Source organism: Petaurus breviceps, unplaced genomic scaffold (assembly GCF_028583685.1).
Source record: "Petaurus breviceps papuanus isolate PSGF00001 unplaced genomic scaffold, PetGlider_PUasm1.0 90865, whole genome shotgun sequence".
NCBI lineage: Eukaryota > Metazoa > Chordata > Mammalia > Diprotodontia > Petauridae > Petaurus > Petaurus breviceps.
This window is the reverse complement of record NW_027187367.1, coordinates 303,221-324,812: the sequence shown is the minus strand read 5'-3', so window position 1 is coordinate 324,812 and position 21,592 is coordinate 303,221. Positions and strand designations below refer to the sequence as shown.

General features: G+C 35.5%; 1 protein-coding gene across 1 annotated transcript in view; it reads left to right on the top strand.

Annotated features, from left to right (window-relative positions):
- The window catches only part of CFAP52 (cilia and flagella associated protein 52), a 92,171-nt gene that overhangs the window by 34,912 nt on the left and 35,667 nt on the right, over positions 1-21,592 (top strand). The window contains exons 6-7 of the mRNA XM_069073671.1: positions 318-434; positions 5,419-5,519. Of these exons, the coding sequence (XP_068929772.1) occupies positions 318-434; positions 5,419-5,519 (218 nt within the window). The remainder of the gene's footprint in view (positions 1-317; positions 435-5,418; positions 5,520-21,592) is intronic.

Below are 21,592 nucleotides of genomic sequence, written 5' to 3'. Positions count from 1 at the left end.
TCCATTTTATAGTTGAAGAAATTGAGGCCAACAGAGATTAAGTGACTGGATCAGAGTCACATAGCTAGTGTCTGAAGCTAGATTTGAACTCAGATCTTCCTTTCAGTCCCCAGCACAGGGAAATTATTGTGTCCTGATTCTCATACCTTCAAATCTGTTCTTCACTACTTTTTATTTCTCTTTGAGTCTGGAAAGACATTTATAATGATGTTGAGCTTCTGTATATCACTGTCAATTTCTCAGAAAGCTCAGCCATCCTTAAACATCAGCATAGCTCAGGACAGCTGGATCTTATAATTGTCTCACCTCTTCCCCAGATGGCAGAAGATGATAGCTATTTCTATATTGGCACAACAACTGGAGACATTCTTAAAATGAACCCCAGAACGAAACTCTTAGCTGACATGGGTCCTGTCAAGGAAAAGTTCAGTCTGGTGAGTAGAACCTGTTTAGCTCTGTTCCTCAATTCAACTCTTAGAACATTTATTAAACAACAATGGGACATTGGGCTAGATGCTCAGGTTATGATGACAAGAACAAAACAATCCCTTCAAGGAATTAATATTCTGCTGGAGGGAATTATAAGAGCGAGGTACAGTAAATACAAAATAAACATTAACTTTTATTAGTGGGGGAGTTGGGTGGGGAGGAGCAAGTGGGTGAGGTCAGGTATAGGAGTTGGGACTTGAGCTTATCATGAAAAGCAGCTAAGGATTCTAAGAGGGGAAGGTGTGGAGGAAATACATTCTAGGCTTAGGGGACCACCTGGGCAACTGACCAAGACTGGGAATAGGTCAGTTTTCCTGGAACTTAGAGGTCATGGGAATAATGCATAATCAGCCTGGGAAAGTAGACTGGAGCAATATTGGGCTTTAAATGTCAGAAAGCAGAGTTTATGTTTTATCTTAAAGTCAACAGGGAACAACTGGATCTCCTTGAGCAGTGAAGTGATAAAGCAGTCAAACCAGTTCTTTAGAGAATGGATTGGAGAAGGAAATACCTAGAGGTAGAGAAACCATTTAGAAAGCTATTACTGAGAGGTGATGAGGGCTTGAACTAAGGAAGTGGCCATGCTAGTGGAGAGCAGGGGAGAGATGGCAGAAATGTTGTGGAAATAAACAGACAAGACTTGGCAATGAATTGATTGGGGGCTGGGATGAGTAAAAGTGAAAGTTAAGGATGGACTCTTATTTTAGAAATCTAGACAATTGGAGGAATACCTTCAGCAGAAAAAAAGGAAGTTAAGAAGAGGGGTGGATTTAGAAAGAAAAATAATGAGTTTTGTTTTGAGCATGTTAGTTTGAGATGTTTCTAGGACCTTAGACCACAGTGTCTAGCAGATAGAGGTGTGGTCCTAGAGCTCTGGGGAGAGATAAGAGCTGGATATGTAGATCTGGAAGGCCATTATCTGCATAGAGATGATAGTTGAACCCAGGAAAGTTAATGAGATCACCAAGAGAAGGAGAATCACCTCCAGTCAGTCAGTAAGCATCAATTAAGAGTTTACTATGTGCCAGACAGTATGCTAAATGCTCAGGATACAAAGAAAGTTAATACTAGTCCTGCCCTTAAGAGTCTCACATTCTTTTGGGAGAGTCAACATGTAAACAACTATTTACAAACAAGTATAAGTTGGAGATAATCTCAGAGATTCCAGGATAGAAACCTGAGATACACTCACACACGGGAGAGGGATATGGATGGTTTTCCAGTGGAGAAGACTGAAAAGGAGCAGCCAGACAGGAAGCAAACCAGGGGAAGGAGGAGTTAGGACAACCCAATGAGAAGAGAGTATTGGGGGTATGGGGTCTTCGACATCTTGCAGTGCCAAATACTGCAGGGAAACTTTTTTTTTTTAATGAAGTTTGAGAAAAGGACACTGGAGAAAAATCATTTGTAGACTGAGGCATTTCATTCAAGTAATAAGATTGGAAACCAGAGTACAAGAAGTTGAGAAGTCAGTGGGAAGAGAGATAGCATAGTCAATGGGTACAAATAGCTCTTCCTAGCAATTTTGCAAGCATTTCCCCTTCTAGTTGCTGTCTTTAATGAGAACATAAATAAGAGATTGTGTTAATTCTGGAAAGGGACCTGAAAGATCATTTAGTCCAACCCACTAATTTTATAAGTTCATTTGCAGAAGTTGACTTACCCTAGAAAATATACATTTTACTAAGTCTTTCCCCCTTTATCTCTAGTAGTTAGTGTTTTGTTATTCATTTGTTAGGAGAGAGCATCCCAAGACTCAGCCAGAGACATCTGAAAATGCCTTTACTGGAGGCCCCAAAACAAATTTCTGAGGAGCTTGGCTGTGTGGTCACATTGACCATCTTCATGACACATTCTAGTTGCTATAAAATCATGGTATTATATTCTATTATATATTATATATATATAGTATGTTATATATATTCTATATATGTATATTATATTCCTATAGAGAATATAGTTTTTAATCATGTATCACTGACAAGACTTTTTTGAGTTTTTATAAAAAGGTATGAATCACTAAGGGGAAAACAAGATCTTGGAAGTAGTAAGATATCAACTAAATTGTTAATTGTTTCAACAGATTTAAACAAAATAGCAGAATTTTTCATTAAATTTATAATTCTGAAGTATTTGTCTAGTTATTTTGTTTCCCTATGACAATTAGGGCACTAGATAAATGTTGAGAGATACCTCTCCAAAGTTCTGTTTTCCTAAAGAGGGAGATCTTGTACTTTCCATCTTGTTGCGGCACTTCTAAAAGTTATGCAAGTGGAGACATTTTGATAGTTTGTGTCATTCCTGAGCTTTCATCACTTCCATTCCTTAGTCACAATTTAATATCAATCAAGTCAGAGGATCTTCACTGATGTTCTACTTTGAAGGTTCAACATGGCATGGAGATAACTCGTAGTTTTTGTAGATGTATAACAGTAAAGCACAAACTCTAGTAGGCTCTGACAAAGTGGAAAGGTTTCAAAGATGGTTTCAATGATTTATGTTGTTGGAGGAGCAGTCTAGCTAAGTTTGGAGAGTCTTATTAACAAATTGGCTGTAGGGTTATGAATTTCTTGGCCATAGTAACCTCTGATCAGCTTTAGTTGAGAGAGTGCTTAAAATGATGGTGTTACAGAACCTTGAAGTATTCAAGCCTAACAAGAGAGATGTGGCTACCAGAAAAGATTTTATCACTTGCCTCTCTTCATTCAGGAAGTGTAGCCATGCATTTCCTCCCTTTTTAACTCTCTCCTCCTCAAGTATTGAAAAAATCCAATAGAATTCAATTTTAAGGAACTAACAGAATCTCCACAATATATTCAAATATCATCAACATGGAAACTTTTGTTGATATAATTTACAAAGAGGATAACTGCATTATTTGGAGGATTAAAAGAAAAATTATATAAATCAAATGATCTGTAAACACTGTCTTATTTTAAACAATAAGTGCTTCTTCAAAGAGAAGCTAAAAAGTATAGAATGTTCTACAGATTCCCTGGGATGTGAAATACAGGATCCTTCAAGTCATAAGAACTGAAGAATAGATGATAATTGTGGCACCTAGGAAAAGAAATGCTGCCCAAACTATTTAAACTGATATAGATTGTATTATTTTTTAAACACTTTTTCAAAAGATTATTATGTTGGTTTTTTAAAAGGTGGAAATCTTTAGAAAAACATTCTTCCTGCAAAAATTGCAGAGAACTACTGGTAAATAAACTCTGGTAGCCATGGAGGAGGAGTTCCAGTCCTCAAAATCAATCCCAGTGTGATTCAAAAGAGGGTTGTGGGGCATTAGGATTAACTGAACCAATGAAGAGTGAGATGGTTAATACTAAAAGATAAAATTGGAAGAGATCAATCTAGGTAAGGAGCAAGCTTTGAGGATGGGGGTGTAGCATGAGGGAGCTGAAAGGGAGAGAGATTAGGACAAGAGAGATTAGTACAGATTCAGGGCATCTAGAATACTGGGAAAGACAAGAAATTAAGGAAAAGTTAGCATAGCTTCATTTATAGACACATATAAATTGCATCCCAAAAGACACCTTCATTAAATAGGTTGTGTTAGCAACACTGCTGTGGGACCAAATTTGGAAGCAGCACTGATATACCCTTTTATAGCTACCAAGTCTTAGGATTATAAAAGTAGTTTATTATAGGACACTCTAGTAGCTGAGTCCCACTCAATATATGATTTTGCACAAAAGAGAGGTATTTAATGAATATTTGCAAACATGAGCTTAAGGAAGCATGGTATAGAGGGAAGTATATTAGATTTGGAGTCAGAGGACTTGAGTTCAAATGATGATTAAGTTATATTCAATAGCATGTAAACTCCTGGAGGTCAAAGGTAAGCTCCTTGAGGGTTTTTTTTTGTTGTTGTTGTTCTTTGTTTTGTTTTGTCTTTTGTGGGGAGAAGTCTGGATCCATGATTTCATCATAGGGATTCATTTCATAGGGAACTCTTGATGTGGAAAATTATTCCATTGATGGAAATAGCAACTTGTTTATAACTTGACCCATGACCTTTGACTCCAAATCCACAGACACTTTCATTGCATCCTATTCACTCTCTGCTTCTATCTACCTCGCCAGGTACTAAAGTATATATTATATCTGTGTATGTGGTGTGTGTGTGTGTGTGTGTGTGTGTGTATATATGATAAATGCATAAGTATTTACATATAGGTATACATATGAACTTAGTACCTTGTACATTACATATAGGTATACATATGTACTTAATACCTTGTAAGAAAATGGCAAACTACTCCAATATCTCTGGCAGAAAACTCAAAATGGGGTCACAGAGTCAGACAACTGAACAACAAACAGCATTATGTTTATATTGACACCTAATTTGTTTGCCTTCCACTCAGTGCATTGTTTTTAATGATACTTTCATCAGGTTTCCTTCACACACCAGATTTTAAGACCTCTTGAGGGAGGGGTGGGGAACCTGCAGCCTCAAGGTCATAAGTGGCTGTCTTGGTCTTCAAGTGTGGCCCTTTGACTGAATTCAAACTTCACAAAACAAATCCCCTTAATAAAAGGATTTGTTCTGTAAAACTTGGACTCAGTCAAAAGGTTTCACCCAAAGACCTAGAAAGCCACATGTGGCCTCGAAGCCACAAGTTCCCCACCCCTGTCTGAGGTAACTAGATTGTAGCAAAGCCTACATTGGAATATATACTCTTTTAAGGCAAGGATGAGACTTTTTTTTTCCTTTGCTTCTGCAGGGCCCAGCGCATTACCTTCTACTTTTAGGAGGCTAATAAATGCTTCTTGAATTGAACTGAATTAAATTAAATTACCAGACCTTCATCAGGCCCCTGTTAATCTGGGGGACCCATTTCTGCAAGGGAAGGACTTGTATTGATTCTTGGCAATGAAACTGTTCACACAATGATAATGGTATTTTTATCTTAGGGAGTCACAACTATCAAGTGTCTGAAGATGGGAAGTGTGTTAATAGGCTCTGGAGCAGGGGTATTGGCTCTTTGTAAAAGCCCAACCTACAAACCAATCAAGTAAGTTTTATTGCCCAGGTTCTGCTAAATTGGAGTGGTAAGACATACTGGGCAGACAGATTGAAGACTGCTCCTGAGTACTATCAATCTACTCTTGTAAAGCTTTTGTTTAGTAAAGCAAATTAATCAGTTATTGGAATAAAACTTTTTCTTTAGTATCAGTCCCTTCCCCCCCCTTCCCCAAATGATCTCAGTTCCCCTTGAGCTCAGGTACACTAGTCCCTTGAAATTTGATAACATCTGAGGGGCTTGGCACTCATGACCTCAGACGGGCCTTTTCTCAGAAAAGGGGCTCAAATGGACTTAGAGTCAATGCTGGAGCAGCTTAAACCCAAAGGGCAGGGTTCAAAACCCCAGAGTTTTGAAGAAAATATTTAGAATTTATATTTACATCATTTTCGGGGTCTTCCCTAAAAGGGTTTCCTTCTAGAAAGGGTACTAAATGGACTATATATATAGTCCATTAATATGTAGTCCAGATATGTATATATATATATATATATATACATACATAAATATATCTGACATAGGACAGATATTTATTTCCTCTACTATAAAAAATGCATAAAACGACTCAGAAGTGAGCATTAACAAATACTTAAAACACCCATCATCTATTATATTCTCCTGGGAGATAAAGAAAAATTTTGTAGGTCTGATGAACAGATATTTCATATTCGCCTTGGATCTGTACTATCTGAGCAACTCACAAAGTACAGAGCTTCTGGCTAGTCAGGAAAAGTTTTTTAGTACTCTCGGTCCCTTCTAAAAGCTTTCACAGAAATCACCTTCTGGTAGTTGACAAGTATGTGACTCCTGAACTCATGAGGTGGCTGCCAAGGATGGTAACTTCTGTCCATCTTTCAGAATTGTTATGAGATCACCTTTGGTTGGGGAGGAAACACAAAGCAAAAGGGGCAGCCAAGGATTTGAGGTTCATTTTCAGGCTCACCCTAGCAAGGAGATGTTCTTAGCATCTTGGGCATGTAGCTCTTCTTGCCCTCACCCCACTCCCCATCTCCAAGAAAGAGATAGTGTTGATTGACAAAGAGGCCACATTGAAAGAAACTCTCTCTTTATAGTCCACAAAGTGGATGGTTCTTCCTGGCTTAGTTGCTAGTCATCTTTAACATAGCCCCAGTCATGGGGATATACACAGATCATCCAGGAGCAGCCTGGTCATTGCATGTCTTCTCAAGGAGCCAGAGCATACCCACCAGAAGGGAAATGGTCACCTGCTGAGCCTCATGCCCCCGACCACATTTATATCTGCTTTGTATGTGTTCTGTATATACCTTTATATGTCCTTGTTATGTTCCTGGCTGGGGTGGAGGCTCTCGGGAAATATTTTCATTTTCTCTGTATATTCTTAATGCCTTGTACAGTTCCTGGTTCTTAATAAATGCTTGGTGATTGATTGATTGATGGTACTGATGTTTATCTAATAATCTCAGAAGATTGTTAGGAGAATTAAATGAGATAAGATTAAATACTAAAATTCATTCATTTGGATCTACATATTTGGGATTTCATAATAAGAATCAGAATAATTCATAAATACTGAGATGAAATTTACCTTACCATATCATTTCCCCCTTGCAAGTACATGGTAAATTATAATTTAAAAAACCTTTTTTATCAAACATACAGGGAAATTCAAGGTGGTTGGTAATAAAACTGACCTGAAAGAGTTGTTTATGCTCTCATTAATATGCATGGTTTATCTTGGGATAATTGGAAAGTGCTTCTTATCCAATCAGATGTAGAGAAATGCAAATCTGAAGTTATATTTGAGTGGTAGGTGGTATGTGGTGGGTGGGGTGAACTTAACTCAGCGTTGGGAAAATAATAATAATGATACTACTAGTAACAATGATTATGTCATAATTATATCACACTTAAAAGTTTATAAATCACTTTCAGAAATCCTAAGGATATAAACTGTGAGGGAAAGGAAGTAACAGGCAAAAAAATTGATGAAAGAGCAAGTTAGCAAGTAAATACAAGAATGTTTTTATCTCATTTATTCTTTATATCCTCAAACTTTTTACAAATTTTTATCTCTCTGCATTCAGTCTATGAAAACTGCAGTTTTTATTTTGGGGGGAGGGGGGATGGGATTAGCTTTCAAGTTAATTCTGCTAGTTGAGTAATCCAAAAGCAATTTCATATATTTTAAGCACTGACTCTCTAAGCCTAATTTCATTAACAATTATTTTCCAGTACCTCATTGTCTTTTTCATTCCACTACCTCCACAAAACCCTACTCCAATAACTTACTGTGATGTGGAGGTTACCCTATGTCATACCAGTTGAATGGTAAACTCTGAGGAGTCTTATCATGCTAGAAAGGCTTCAAGTATGGTCCTGACAATACATTGAGTCTACTGTCTAAGGACGAGCCCAACCAGTCATGGAGAGATTCATTACAAGTAGGTTGGCACTAGGTTGCAATTTCTTCAGCCATTATAATGTAACTTTGAAAGCTTCTTTAATTTTTAACCAAAGTTATTTCTTAAATGACTTTCTCAGATATTCAAGGATTTCTTTGCTCTAGGAAAATACTTCATTTTCCTAAATAAATTTTAAAAATTATTTTGCTCACCTAAAGTTAAGTAACACTAGCCTCTTTTTTCTCCCTGTAGTGAACTTAAGTGACTTCAAGAAGGTTAGTACATTGTAAATTAACATCAGCACATATTAGAGTACTAGTCACTGAGGTTTCCAGGTTGTTAAATTATAGAATAAAATAGGATGGCTAGCCTACCTGAAAAAACAATTGCCAACAAGCTGTTTCTGTAGCACCAATTTATCATTTTGCATCAAAATAATAAAAATGAAGTTACAGGTTATTCTTGTCTGTGAGAGTACTTTCATGATTCTCTAAAGGCATATGTTTTTGTTGCCCTATTTCATATCCTAATCAGCAGTTTTACTCTTATTTGTCAGTAATAAAAGTCTGCATTCATCACTTCTTACTCAGACGATTTGTTATATTTGTCTTACAGTTAATCTCCCTGTATTTAGCCTGTCTCTCTTTTAGTTCACTTTGAATAGCAACCTAAGATTAATTTTTAAAAATTAATTGTATTTTATTAAATTCTGAATTTAAATACCAAAAAAGAACATTTCCATCTATGCAGCAGAACACAAAAAAGGTCTGTATGTGAAACTGTGAATCTTCATTTCATGCTGCTTTCTTAAAAAAAAAGTATACAATACATTCTACATGTTACTTTCGAAACTGTCCTATTTGTGTTTCCTTCTTAACTTCCTTCTCTTCTTTTCTGTACATTTAAAAAATGTTTCGATTGCCTTTTTTGGTATCACTATTGCTAACGTCCTCTCCTCTTCCCAACACAGATTAAAAACTGCATGGAGACTAAAGAACCTAATCCTAAAGAATGAATGGGTTAAAGAAAACAAAATCATAGAAAGAATAATTTCATTAAAGGGAAGGACAATGAGACATTTCAAAACCTATGGGATACTACAAAAGCAGCAATCAGAGAAAAATTCATATTTCTAAATGCTAATATTAACAAAATAGAGAAAGAGCAGACCAATGAACTGGGAATGCAATTTAAAAAATAGAAAAAGAGCAAATTACAAATCCCCAATTAAACACCAAATTGGAAATTCTGAAAGTCAGAGGTGAGATTAATAAAACTGAGTACAAGCAAATCATTGAATTAATAAACAAAAGTGGGAGTTGGTTTTTATGAAAACACCAATAAAATAGATAAACGGCTGGTTAATAAGATTAAATAAGAGAAGAAAACCAAATCACAAGTATTAAAAATAAAAAGTGTTAATATACTACTAATAAAGATGAAAGGAAAGCAATTATAAGAAGTAATTTTTGCCCAATTATAGGCCAACAAATTTGACAATTAATGAAATGGAAGAATATTTACAAAAGTATAAATTGCCTAGATTAATGGAAGAGGAAACAATACACCTATTTTAGAAAAAGAAATTGAACAGACCATAAATGAACTTCCTACAAAAAAAGTGATTTCTACCAAATAGTTAAAAGATAAATTAATTCCAATATTAAATAAATTGCTTGCAATAATAGGCAAAGAAGGAATCCTACCAAACTTCTTTTATGAAACAAATATGGTACTAATACTTAAACCAGGAAGAACAAAAGCAGAAAAAGAAAATTATAGATCAATTTCGTTAATGAAAACAGATGTAAAAATCTTAAATAAAATACTAAATAGGGGACTACAAAAATATATCACAAAGATTATACATTGTGTATAATACTTCAGGGGAAAGTATAGATATTTAAAGAAACAGAGGATTTTCAAGCATTCTTGATGAAAAGATCAGAGCTGAACAGAAAATTTGACTTTCAAATACAAAGAATCAACAGAAGCATAAAAAAGTAAACAGGAAAGCAAAATCATACGGAACTTACTAAAGTTAAACTGTTTACATTCCTACATGGAAAGACGATATTTGTTAACTCATGAGACTTTTCTCAGCATTAGGATAGTTGAAGGGAAGATATAGATATATTTATATGTGTGTATACACATATATGTAAATGCATGTATATATGTATGTGTATGTATGTGTGCATATGTGTGTATATGTATACATAGACAGATGGCACAGGGTGCGTTGAATATGAAGGGATGATATCTAAAAAATAAAATTAAGAGGTGAGAGTAATATATTGGGAGAAGAAAGGGAGAGATAGAATAGGGTAAATTATCTCACATAAAAAAAGCAAGAGAAAGCTACTACAATGGAAGGGAAGAGCAGGGAGGTGAAAGGGAATGAGTTAACCTTACTCTCACTGGATTTGGCTTAAGGAGGGAATAACATACACACTCATTTGGGTATCTTACCCTATAGGAAAGTAGGAGGGAAGGGGATAAGAGGGGGGATGATAGAAGGGAGCGCAGATTGGGGGGAGAGGTAGTCAGAAACAAACACTTTTGAAAAGGGACAGGGTCAAAGAAGAAAATAGAATAAATGGTAGGGCAGGATAGGATGGAGGTAAATATACTTAGTCTTTCACAATATGACTACTATGGAAATGTTTTGCATAACTACACATGTATAACATATACTGAGTTGCTTATCTTCCTAGTAGGAGTGAGGAGGGAAGAAGGGAGAGAATATGGAACTCAAAGTTTTAAAAACAAATGTTAAAAAAATTGTTGTTACATGCAACCAGGAAATAATATATACAGGCAATGGGGCATAGAAATCCATCTTGCCCTACAAGAAAGTAAGGGGGAAGGGGGTAATGTGGGGGGTGGAGGGGACAGAAGAGAGGGAAGACTGGGAAAAGGGGTCATCAGTATGCTTGCCATCTTGGGGTGGGGGGTAGGAGAGAGATAGGGATAAAATTTGGATCTCAAAATCTTGTGGAAATGAATATTGGAAGCTAAAAATAAATAAATAAATACAAAAAAAAAGAAAGATTATGAGTGAAACAAAAATGTCCATTGTCACCATTATTATCCAATATTGTATTAGAAATGCTAGCAATAGCAATAAAAGAAGAAAAAGAAATTGAAGGAGTCAGAATGGGTAATGAGGTAATAAAACACGTTTTTGCAGACAATATGCTGATATACTTGGAAAATCCTAGAGATTCAACTAAAAAGTTAGTTGAAGCAATTAATAATTTTAGCAAAGTAGCAGGATATAAAGTAAACCCACATAAATCATCAGCATTTCTATATATCACTAACAAAACCCTGCAAGAAGAGATAGTAAGTGATACCCCCTATAGACAGTATAAAATACCTGGGAGTAAACCTGCCAGAACAAACCCAGAAACTACATAAACATAATTATAAAGCAATTTTTATACAAAGAAAATCAGATTTAAATAACTGGAGAAATATTAATTGTCCATGGGTGGGCAGGGTTAGTATAGTAAAAATTACAACTTTACCTTAACTAATCTACTCAATACCATCTCAATTAAATTACCAAAAAAACTATTTTTCTGAGTTAGAAAAAAATAACAAAATTCATTTGGAAAAACAAAAAGTGAAGAATTTCATAGGAACTAATGAAAAAAATTTAAAAGAAGGAGGTTTTTAAGCATTACTAGATCTTAAGCTATAGTATAAAGCAGTAATTATCAAAACTATCTGGTACTGGCTAAGAAATAGAAAGGTAAATTAGAGGAACAGAGTAGACATACAATACACATCAGCAAATGATTATGTAACCTTGTGTTTGACAAATGTAAAGATTTTAGCTTTTGGGATAAGAATTATTTGGCAAATATGTGTGTGTATGTGTGTGTTTCTGTACACAACCACAATTTGTATCTAATGGTAACCTTCCCTAGGGTGGGGTAATGGGGGGAGGAAGAAAAAAGTGCACAGCAGAGAACAAAAGAAAACTTAGAAGGAAACAGAGAAAAGCAGTGTAACTTTGAAAGTGATTTGTAGTTTATTATATGATTTTTCAAAAAAAGTAAGCAGAGTAAAATGGAAATTCATGATTTTATATTGAATCTTCCTTGTATGCTGTGCTGTATTCATGGAAATGTTCTTTTATCTTCTATTTAAGTTCAAAATGAATAATTATTTTTAAAAAACAGTAGAAGGGACATTATAATATTTGAGTGTATGAGCTCTTCCAGTCTGAGCATACAATGGGTCACAATGGTCACTGCTGTACCTAGTGGATTTCTTTTTTTTTTTTTTAATGTGAATATTCTCTGGTATTTTAATTTTTCCCCAGTTACATGTAAAAATAATTTTTAACATTCATTTTAAAAACTGAATTCCAAATTCTCTCCCTTCCTCCCTCTCCTGCCCCTTCATTGAGAAGTCAAGCATTTCTATATAGGTTATACATGTGTCATCATGCAAAAACACTTCCATAATATGCATGTTGTAAATGACTAACTGTATTTCCCTCCATCCTATTCCCCTGTTTATTCTTTTCTCTTTCTCCTTTCACCCTGTCCCTCCTCAACTGTTTTGCTTCTGACCATCCCATCCCCCAATCTGTCCTCCCCTCTATCACCCCCCTATTCTCTTAACCCATTCCCCGCTGCATTCCTATGGGGTAAGTTAGATATCTATACCCAATTGAGTGTGTATATTATTCCCTCTTTGAGCTAATTCTGATGAGAGTAAGGTTCACTCACCCTCCTCTCACCTCCCCCTCTTCTGCTCCACTGCAAAAGTTTTTTCTTGCTTCTTTTATGTGAGATAATTGACCCTATTCTACCTCTCTATTTCTCTTTCTCCCAATATATTCCTCTCTCACTCCTTAGTTTAATTTTTTAGGTATCATTTCTTCATATTCAACTCACACCTGTGCCCTCTGTCTACATACATACATACATATATACATACACATACATACATATATAGTCCTTCTAACTACCCTAATAATGAGATAGTTTTGCAGGAATGTAAACAGTTTAACTTTATTAAGTCCCTTATGAGTTCTCTTTCCTGTTTACCTTTTTATGCTTCTCTTGAATCTTGTATTTGAAAGTCAATTTTCTATTCAGCTCTGATCTTTTCTCAAGAATGCCTGAAATTCCTCTCTCTCATTGAATATCCTTTTTTCTCTCTCAGGGATTATACTCAGTTTTACTGGGTAGGTGATTTCTTTGTTGTAATCCTAGCCCCTATGCCCTCTGTAATATCATATTCTAAGCACTCCAATCATTTAATGTAGAAGCTGCTAAATCTTATATTATGCTTATTGTAGTTCCATGGTACTTGAATTGTTTCTTTCTGGCTGCTTGCAATATTTTCTCTTTGTCCTTCAAACTCTGGAATTTGTCTATACTATTCCTGATAGTTTTCATTTTGGGATCTCTTTCAAGAGATGATTGATGGATTCTTTCAATTTCTCTTTCACCCTCTGATTCTAGAATATCAAGGCAATTTCCTTTGATTTCTTGAAAGATGATATCTAGGCTCTTTTTTGTAGCTTTCAGGTAGTCCAACAATTATTAAATTATCTCTCTTGGAATTATTTTCCAGGTCAGTTATTTTTTCAATGAGATATTTCATTTTGTCTTCTATTATTTTATCATTTTTATGATTTTGTTTTAGAGTTTCTTGATTTCTCATGAAGTCATTAGCTTCCATTTGCTCCATTCTACTTTTTTCCCCCATTTATTTATTTATTCATTTATTTGCTTGTTTTTTGGGGGGGAATATGTTTTTTTTATATTTAAAAAATTATTTATTTACTTTTAGTTTACAACACTCAGTTCCACAATCTCTTGAGTTTTAAATTTTCTTCCTCTCCTCCTCACTCCTCTGCCCCATAGCAGCATGTAATTGAATATAGCTTCTACAAATACCTTCACAGTGAGCATTAGTCATGTTGTAAAGATGGATTATAACCAGTGGGGTGAACAGTGAGAAAAAAGGGATGAAACAAAACAAAACACAAATGAGAGACAGTAAATAATCTGCTTCGATCTCTAGTTCTTTCTCTGGATGTGGATATCCCTTTCCATCATGAGTCTTTTATAGTTGTCTTCTAACCTTGTATTGCTGAGAGGAGCCCAGTCTATCAAAGTTAGTCATCACAGAGATGTTGTGTCTGTAATTGTGTACAAAGTTCTCCTGGTTCTGCTCTCCTCACTCAGCATCAGTTTATATAAGTCTCTCCAGGTTATTATAAAGTCCATCTGCTCCTTGTTTCTTACAACACAATAGTATTCCATTACTTCCATATATCACAACTTGTTTAGCCATTCCCCATTTGATGGGAATCCCCTTGACTTCCAATTCTTTGCCACCACAAAAAAAAAGCTGCTATAAATATTTTTGTACATATGGGTCCTTTTCCCACTTCTATGGTCTCTTTGGGATACAACCCTCAAAATTCTATTGCTGGGTCACTTTTTAATAGCCCTTTGGGCATAGTTCCAGATTGCTCTTCAGAATGGTTGGATCAGTTCACAACTCCACCAACAATGCATTAGTGTTCTAATTTTTCCACATCCTCTCCAGCATTTATCATTTCCTGTTTTGTGATCTTAGTCAATTTGACTGGTGAGAGGTGGTATCTCAGAGTTATTTTGATTTGCATTTCTCTAATCAATAGTGATTTAGAACATTTTTTTCATATGCCTATAGATATCTTTAATTTCTTTCTCTGAAAACTGTCTATCCACATCCTTTGACTATTTATCAAGTGGGGAATGACTTGTATTCTTATAGATTTGACCAGTTCACTATATATTTTAGAAATGAGGCCTTTATAAGAAACACTGGTGGTAAAAATTCTTTCCCAATTTCCCACTTCCCTCCTAATCTTGGTTACACTGACTTTTTTGGTACAAAACCTTTTCAATTTAATGTAATCAAAATGATCCATTTTGCATTTCATGATGCTTTCTAATTCTTGTTTGGTCATAAAGTCTTCCCTTCTCCATAAATTTGACAGGTAAACTATTCCTTGCTCTCCCAGATTGCTTATAGTATCAGCCTTTATACCTAGATCACACACCCATTTAGACTTGATTTTGGTATAGGGTGCAAGATATTGATCTATACCCAGTTTCTTCCATACTGTTTTCCACTTTTTCCAGCAGTTTTTGTCAAATAGTGAGTTCTTGTCCCCAAAGCTGGCATCTTTGGGTTTATCAAACCATAAATTACTATATTCATTGACTGCTGTGTCTTGTGTACTTAGTCTATTCCACTGATCCACTACTCTATACCTTAGCCAGTACCAAGTACTTTTGATAACTGCTGCTTTATAGTACAGATTAAAATCTGATATGGCTAAAGCCACCTTCCCTAGCATTTCTTTAATTAATTCCCTTGATATTCTGGATCTTTTGTTCTTCTAGATGAATAGTAGCAGCTATTTTTTCTAGCTATATAAAATAATTTTTGGTAGATTAATTGGTATGGCACTAAATATGTAAATTAATTTAGGTAAAATTGGCATTTTAATTATATTAGCCCGACTTAGCCATGAGCCACTGATGTTTTTCCAATTATTTAAATCTGACTTTATTTGTGTGAAAAGTGTTTTGTAATCATGTTCATATAGGTCCTGGGTTTGTTTTGTGGGTAGATTGCCAAATATTTTGTAATGTCTATAGAAACTTTAAATGGAATTTATCCCTCTATTTCTTGTTGTTGGATTTCATTAGAAATATATAAGGGGCGGCCAGGTAGCATAGCAAGTAAGAGCACTGGCTCCAATGTCAGGATGACCTGGGGATCAAATCCCAGGCTCAGATACTTACCACCCACCCAGAAACACCTGGCCGTGTAACCTTGAGCAAGTTACTTAACCCCAATTGCTTAGGGGCGGCCAGGTGGCTCAGTGAGTGAGTAAGAGCACCGGCTCCAGTGTCAGGATGACCTGGGGATCAAATCTGGGCTCAGATACTTAGCACTACACCCAGAAATAACTGTCCATGTAACCTTGAGCAAGTTACTTAACCCCGATTGCTTTAAAAAATAATATGTACATAGAAATATATAGAGATGCTGAGGATTTATGTGGGTTTATTTTATATCCTGCAACTTTGCTAAATTTATTTATTATCTCAAGTAGTTTTTTACTTGATTCTCTAGGATTCACTAAGCATATCATCATATCATCTACAAAGAGTGATAACTTAGTCTCTTCTTTGCCTAATCTGATTCCTTCAATTTCTTTTTCTTATCTTATTGCTACTGCTAACATTTCTAGTGCCAAATTGAATAATGTGGGTGATAATGGACATCCTTGTTTCACTCCAATCTTATTGGAAATTCATCTAGCTTATCCCCATTACATGTAATACTTGCTGATGGTTTTAAATAGATGCTACTTATTATTTTAAAGAATACTCCATTTATTCCTATACTTTCTAGTGTTTTTAATAGGAATGGATATTGTATTTTGCCAAAAGCCTTTTCTGCATGTATTGAGATAATCATATGGTTTCTACTAGTTTTATTGTTGATATTATCAATTATACTAATGGTTTTCCTAATATTGAAGCATCCTTGCATTCTTGGAATAAATCTTACCTGATCAAAATGTATTATTCTCATGATAATTTGCTGTAGTCTTTTTTGCTAATATTTTAATTAATTAAAATTATTTTTAAAATTGCATTTAAAATTTTAAATTAAATTTTTAAAATTAATTTTTAATTTTGTCAATTTAATTTAATTTTAATTTGTTAATTTTGTTAATTTAATTAAACATTCATGAGAGAAGTTGATCTATAATTTTCTTTGTCCATTTTGTCTCTTCCTGATTCAGGTATCAGTACCATATTTGTGTCATAAAAAGAATTTGGTAGGACTCCTTCTTCTTCAATTTCCCCAAATAGTTTGTAGAATATTGGAATGCATTGTTCTTTAAATCTTTGATAGAATTAGCTTGTAAATCCATCTGGCCCTGGAGATTTTTTCCTAGGGATTTCATTGATGGCTTGTTCAATTTCTTTTTCTGAAATGGGGTTATTTAAGGATTTTATTTCCTCTTCAGTTAATCTAGCCAACTTATATTTTTGTAAATATTCATCCATTTCACTTAGATTGTCAAATTTATAGGCATACAATTGGGTAAAATAATTCCTAATGATTGTTTCAATTTCCTCTTCATTGGAGGTAGATTCACCCTTTTTGTTTTTGATACTTGTGATTTGGTTTTCTTCTTTTTTTTTTTTTTATCATATTGACTAAAGGTCTATCAATTTTATGGGTTTTTTTTTTCCATAAAACCAGCTCTTAGTTTTATTTATTAATTTAATAGTTTTCTTAATTTCAATTTTATTAATCTCTTTTCCTTTTCAGTATTTCTAATTTAGTATTTAATTGGAGATTTTCAGTTTGTTATTTTTCTAGCTTTTTCAGTTGCATGCCCGATTTATTGATCTCCATTTTCTCTATTTTATTCACGTAGGCATTCAGAGATATAAAACTTCCTCTAAGAACTGCTTTTGCTGGGGTGGCCAGGTAGCTCAGTGAGTAAGAGCACTGGCCCCAGATTTGGGATGACCTGGGATTGAATCCAGGCTCTGATACTTAGCACCACACCCAGAAATAACTGGCCCTGTAACCTTGAGCAAGTTACTTTACCCCAATTGCTTTAAAAAAAAAATGTTGTCTCACTGTTGTCATTCTTTTGAATGAAGTTGCTGTTTCTATAATTTCTCGTTTGATCCACTTATTCTTGAGGATTAAATTATTTAGTGTGCAATTAATTTTTAGTCTATCCTTCCATGGCCCATTATTACACATAATTTTTATTGGATCATGATATGAGAAGGATACATTTAATATTTCTTTTTTTTTAATTTTTTATTTTTTTTAAAGCAATAGGGGTTAAGTAACTTGCTCAAGGTTACACGGCCAGTTATTTCTGGGTGTGGTGCTGAGTAGTTGAGCCCAGGATTCAATCCAGGTCATCCCGACACTGGAGCCGGTGCTCTTACTCGCTGTGCTACCTGGCTGCCCCACATTTAACATTTCTGCCTTTCTGCACTGAATTGTGAGGTTTTTATGCCCTAGTACTTGGTCGGTTTTTGTGTATGTGCCATGTACTGTTGAGAAGAAGGTATACTCCTTTTAATCTCCATTCAATTTTCTCCAGAGGTCTATCATATCTACTTTCTCTAAAATTCTACTCACCTCCTTAACTTCTTTCTTGTTTATTTTGAGGTTGAATATATCAAGTTCAGAGAGGGGGAGATTGAGGTCCCCCACTAGTATAGTTTTGCTATCTATTTGTTCCTCTAACTCCTTTAACTTCTCCTCTAGGAATTTGGATGTTATACCACTTGATGCATATATGTTTAGTAATGATATTGCTTTATTTTCAATGGTGCCTTTTAGCAGGATATAGTTTCCTTCCTTATCTCTTTGGTGCCTTTTAGCAGGATATAGTTTCCTTCCTTATCTCTTTTAATTAGATCTATTTTTGCTTTTGCTTTATCTGAGATAGGGATCGCTACCCCAGCTTTTTTTTACTTTAGCTGAAGCATAATACATTTTACTCCTGCCTTTTACCTTTACCCTGTGTGTATCCCCCTGTTTCTAATGCGTTTCTTGTAAACAGCATATTGTAGGATTGTGGTTTTTAAACCATTCTGCTATTCACCTCTGTTTTATGGAAGAGTTCATTCCATTCACATTCACAGTTATGATTATTATCTATCTTTCTCTCCATCCTATTCCCACCCCATTTGTGCTTTTATTTTTCCCTTCTCCCTTCCCCTCCTTAAGAGTTTTCCTTTTGGGGCAGCCAGGTAGCACAGCGAGTAAGAGCACTGGCTCCAGTGTTGGGATGACCTGGAGATCGAATCCCGGGCTCAGACACTTAGCACCCACCCAGAAACACCTGGCTGTGTAACCTTGAGCAAGTTACTTAACCCCAATTGCTTAGGGGCGGCCAGGTGGCTCAGCGAGTAAGAACACTGGCTCCAGCGTCGGGATGACCTGGATGGAATCCTGGGCTCAAATACTCAGCACCACACCCAGAAATAACTGGCCGTGTAACCTTGAGCAAGTTACTTAACCCCGATTGCTTTAAAAAAAAAGAGTTTTCCTTTTGACCACTGCCTCCCTCAGTATTCCCTCCCTATCAACCCCCCCCTCCCTTTTTCTTACCCTTCCCCATTACTACTTCTTCCTTCCCTTCTAACTCCTCCTCCTTTTCTTACCCCTTCTCCCTCCTATTGACTATAGTGTATGATATATTTTTATACTTAATGTAGTATGTTATTTCCCCCTTGAACCAAGATTGACAAGAATAAAACTCATACAGTGCTCCTCTCCCCCCCCTCTTTCCCTCTATTATGATAAGTTTTATGTCTCTTCATGATAAAGGCCTATACTTAACGGATTATGTTATTCCCTCCTTACAACAAAACCAATGAGGGCAAAGCCATATAATGTTCATCTCCCTCCCTTCTTTCCCTCTACTATATTTTTTGCCTTCTAGTGTGGCATAATTTACCCTTTACTCCTTTCTCCTTTCCTCTTCTCCCATTATGGTCCCTTTGCACCCCTTAATAAGGTTTTTTTTTTTAAATCATCACTTTAGTTAATTTATATCCACACAGTCTATTTATCTATATCCCTTTTAAATGTTGTGATAAGTATACAATTCTCAATATTGACAGGTATCAGCTTTCCATATAGGGATGTAAACAATTTGCTCTTACTAAATAACAAGGTGTGTGTGTGTGTGTGTGTTTTCCCTGCTTACCTTTTTATGTCTCTCTTGAGTCTTGCATTTGGAGATCAAATTTTCAATTGAGCTCTGGCTTTTTCATCAGAAAGGTCTAGAAGTCCCTTATTTCATTGAATGACCATCTCCTTGCTTGAAAAATTATGCTCAATGCTGCTGGATAGCTGATCCTTGATTGTAGCCCAAGCTCTTTTGCCTTACAAAAATATCATATTCTAGTCCCCCTTATCTTTCAGTGTAGAAGCTGCTAGGTCCTGTGAGATCCTGATTGTAGTTCCCCAATATTTGAATTGTTTTTTTTTTCTGGTTGCTTGCAATATTTTCTCCTTTACCTGATGGTTCTAGAATTTGGCTACAACATTTCTTGGAGTTTTCAATTTGGGATCTCTTTCAGGAGGTATCCAGTGGATTCTTTTGATAATTATCTTACCTTCTGGTTCTAGGACCTTAGGGCAGTTTTCCTTGATGATTTCTTGGAAGATGTTGTCCAGGCTCTTTTTTTCATCATGACTTTCTGGTAGACCAATAATTCTTAGATTATCTCTCCTGGATCTGTTCTCCAGATCAGTTATTTTTCCATTGAGATATTTTACATCTTTTTCTAATATTTCATTCTTGAGCTTTTGTTTGACTGATTCTTGATGCCTCATAGAGTCATTAGCTTCAATTTGACTGATCCTAATTTTTAGCAAATTATTTTCCTCTGTTAATTTTTTCTTTTTTTTCTTTTTGGAGGGGGGAAGGCTGGGCAGTTGGGGTTAAGTGACTTGCCCAAGATCACACAGCTAGTAAGTGTTAAGTGTCTGAGGCTGCATTTGAACTCAGGTCCTCCAGACTCCAGGGCTGATGCTCTATTCACTGCAACACCTAGCTGCTCCCTCAGTTAATTTTTGAAGCTTCTTTTCCATATGTGCAGATTTCATTTTTAGGGATTTATTTTCTCCACTTAGATTTTGAACCTCTTTTTCCATTTCACACATTTTACTTTTTAAGGGGCTGTTTTCTTCAGTGAAATGTTTTTCTATTTTCACAATTGTAATTTTAAAAGAATCAGTCAATTTATCTTCTACCTCTCTAATTTGGTTTTTGAAGTCCTTCTTAAGCTCTTCCAAGAATGCTTTCTGGGCTTAAGACTGTAATGCCATACACAGAAGCTTTCCAGAAGAACTGCTACTGTGAACATCTTTTTTAAAGGTTCTGATTACTCAGTATAGTAATCACTCTATTTATTACTCAGTATAGTGATCACTCTATTCCAAAACAAAAGCAAAACATACATGGAAAATCAAGGTATAGCATTCACAATATTACAACTTATCACAGAAAATCACAATATTCACAACATAGTCTCAAAGTAAAATAGTCACTTTTAAGTTAACTCAATTAACCTCAAAGTACAATAGTCAAAGTCTTCCACTCATGGGGCAAAGTCTTGATTAACTCAGTCACTTATCAGTAACAATATCTCAAAGTACTCAAAGTATATCTCAAAGTGACTTTCAGTCACTTATTCAGCAAAGTCTTATTAAGTATCATACACAAAACCCTCTACCCCTTAGGTCACTAGTAAACTATAATTCCATAATTACTTAGTACCCAAGGAGAGGTCTTTTCATCTTGACTTGGGGCCTGTTCTCAGATTCCCTGGATCACCTTCCATGATCCCAGATTCTACCTGGATTCACCGGACTGTCACCTGGGTTCAATGGCAGACAGCTCCCAATTCCTTGAGTAGCTCTCTGGGCAGGTCCTGCTCCACACTGGTGTTCATAGGGTCTGGTCCATGTCAGCTCCTTCACCATTTTTGCTCCAGGGAATTCAAGGCTCAACCAAGCCACAAACAAAGTCTCAGCAAACTAGTCATGCTTCAGTCACCTGTGCTCCTAGCTCCTGGGCTC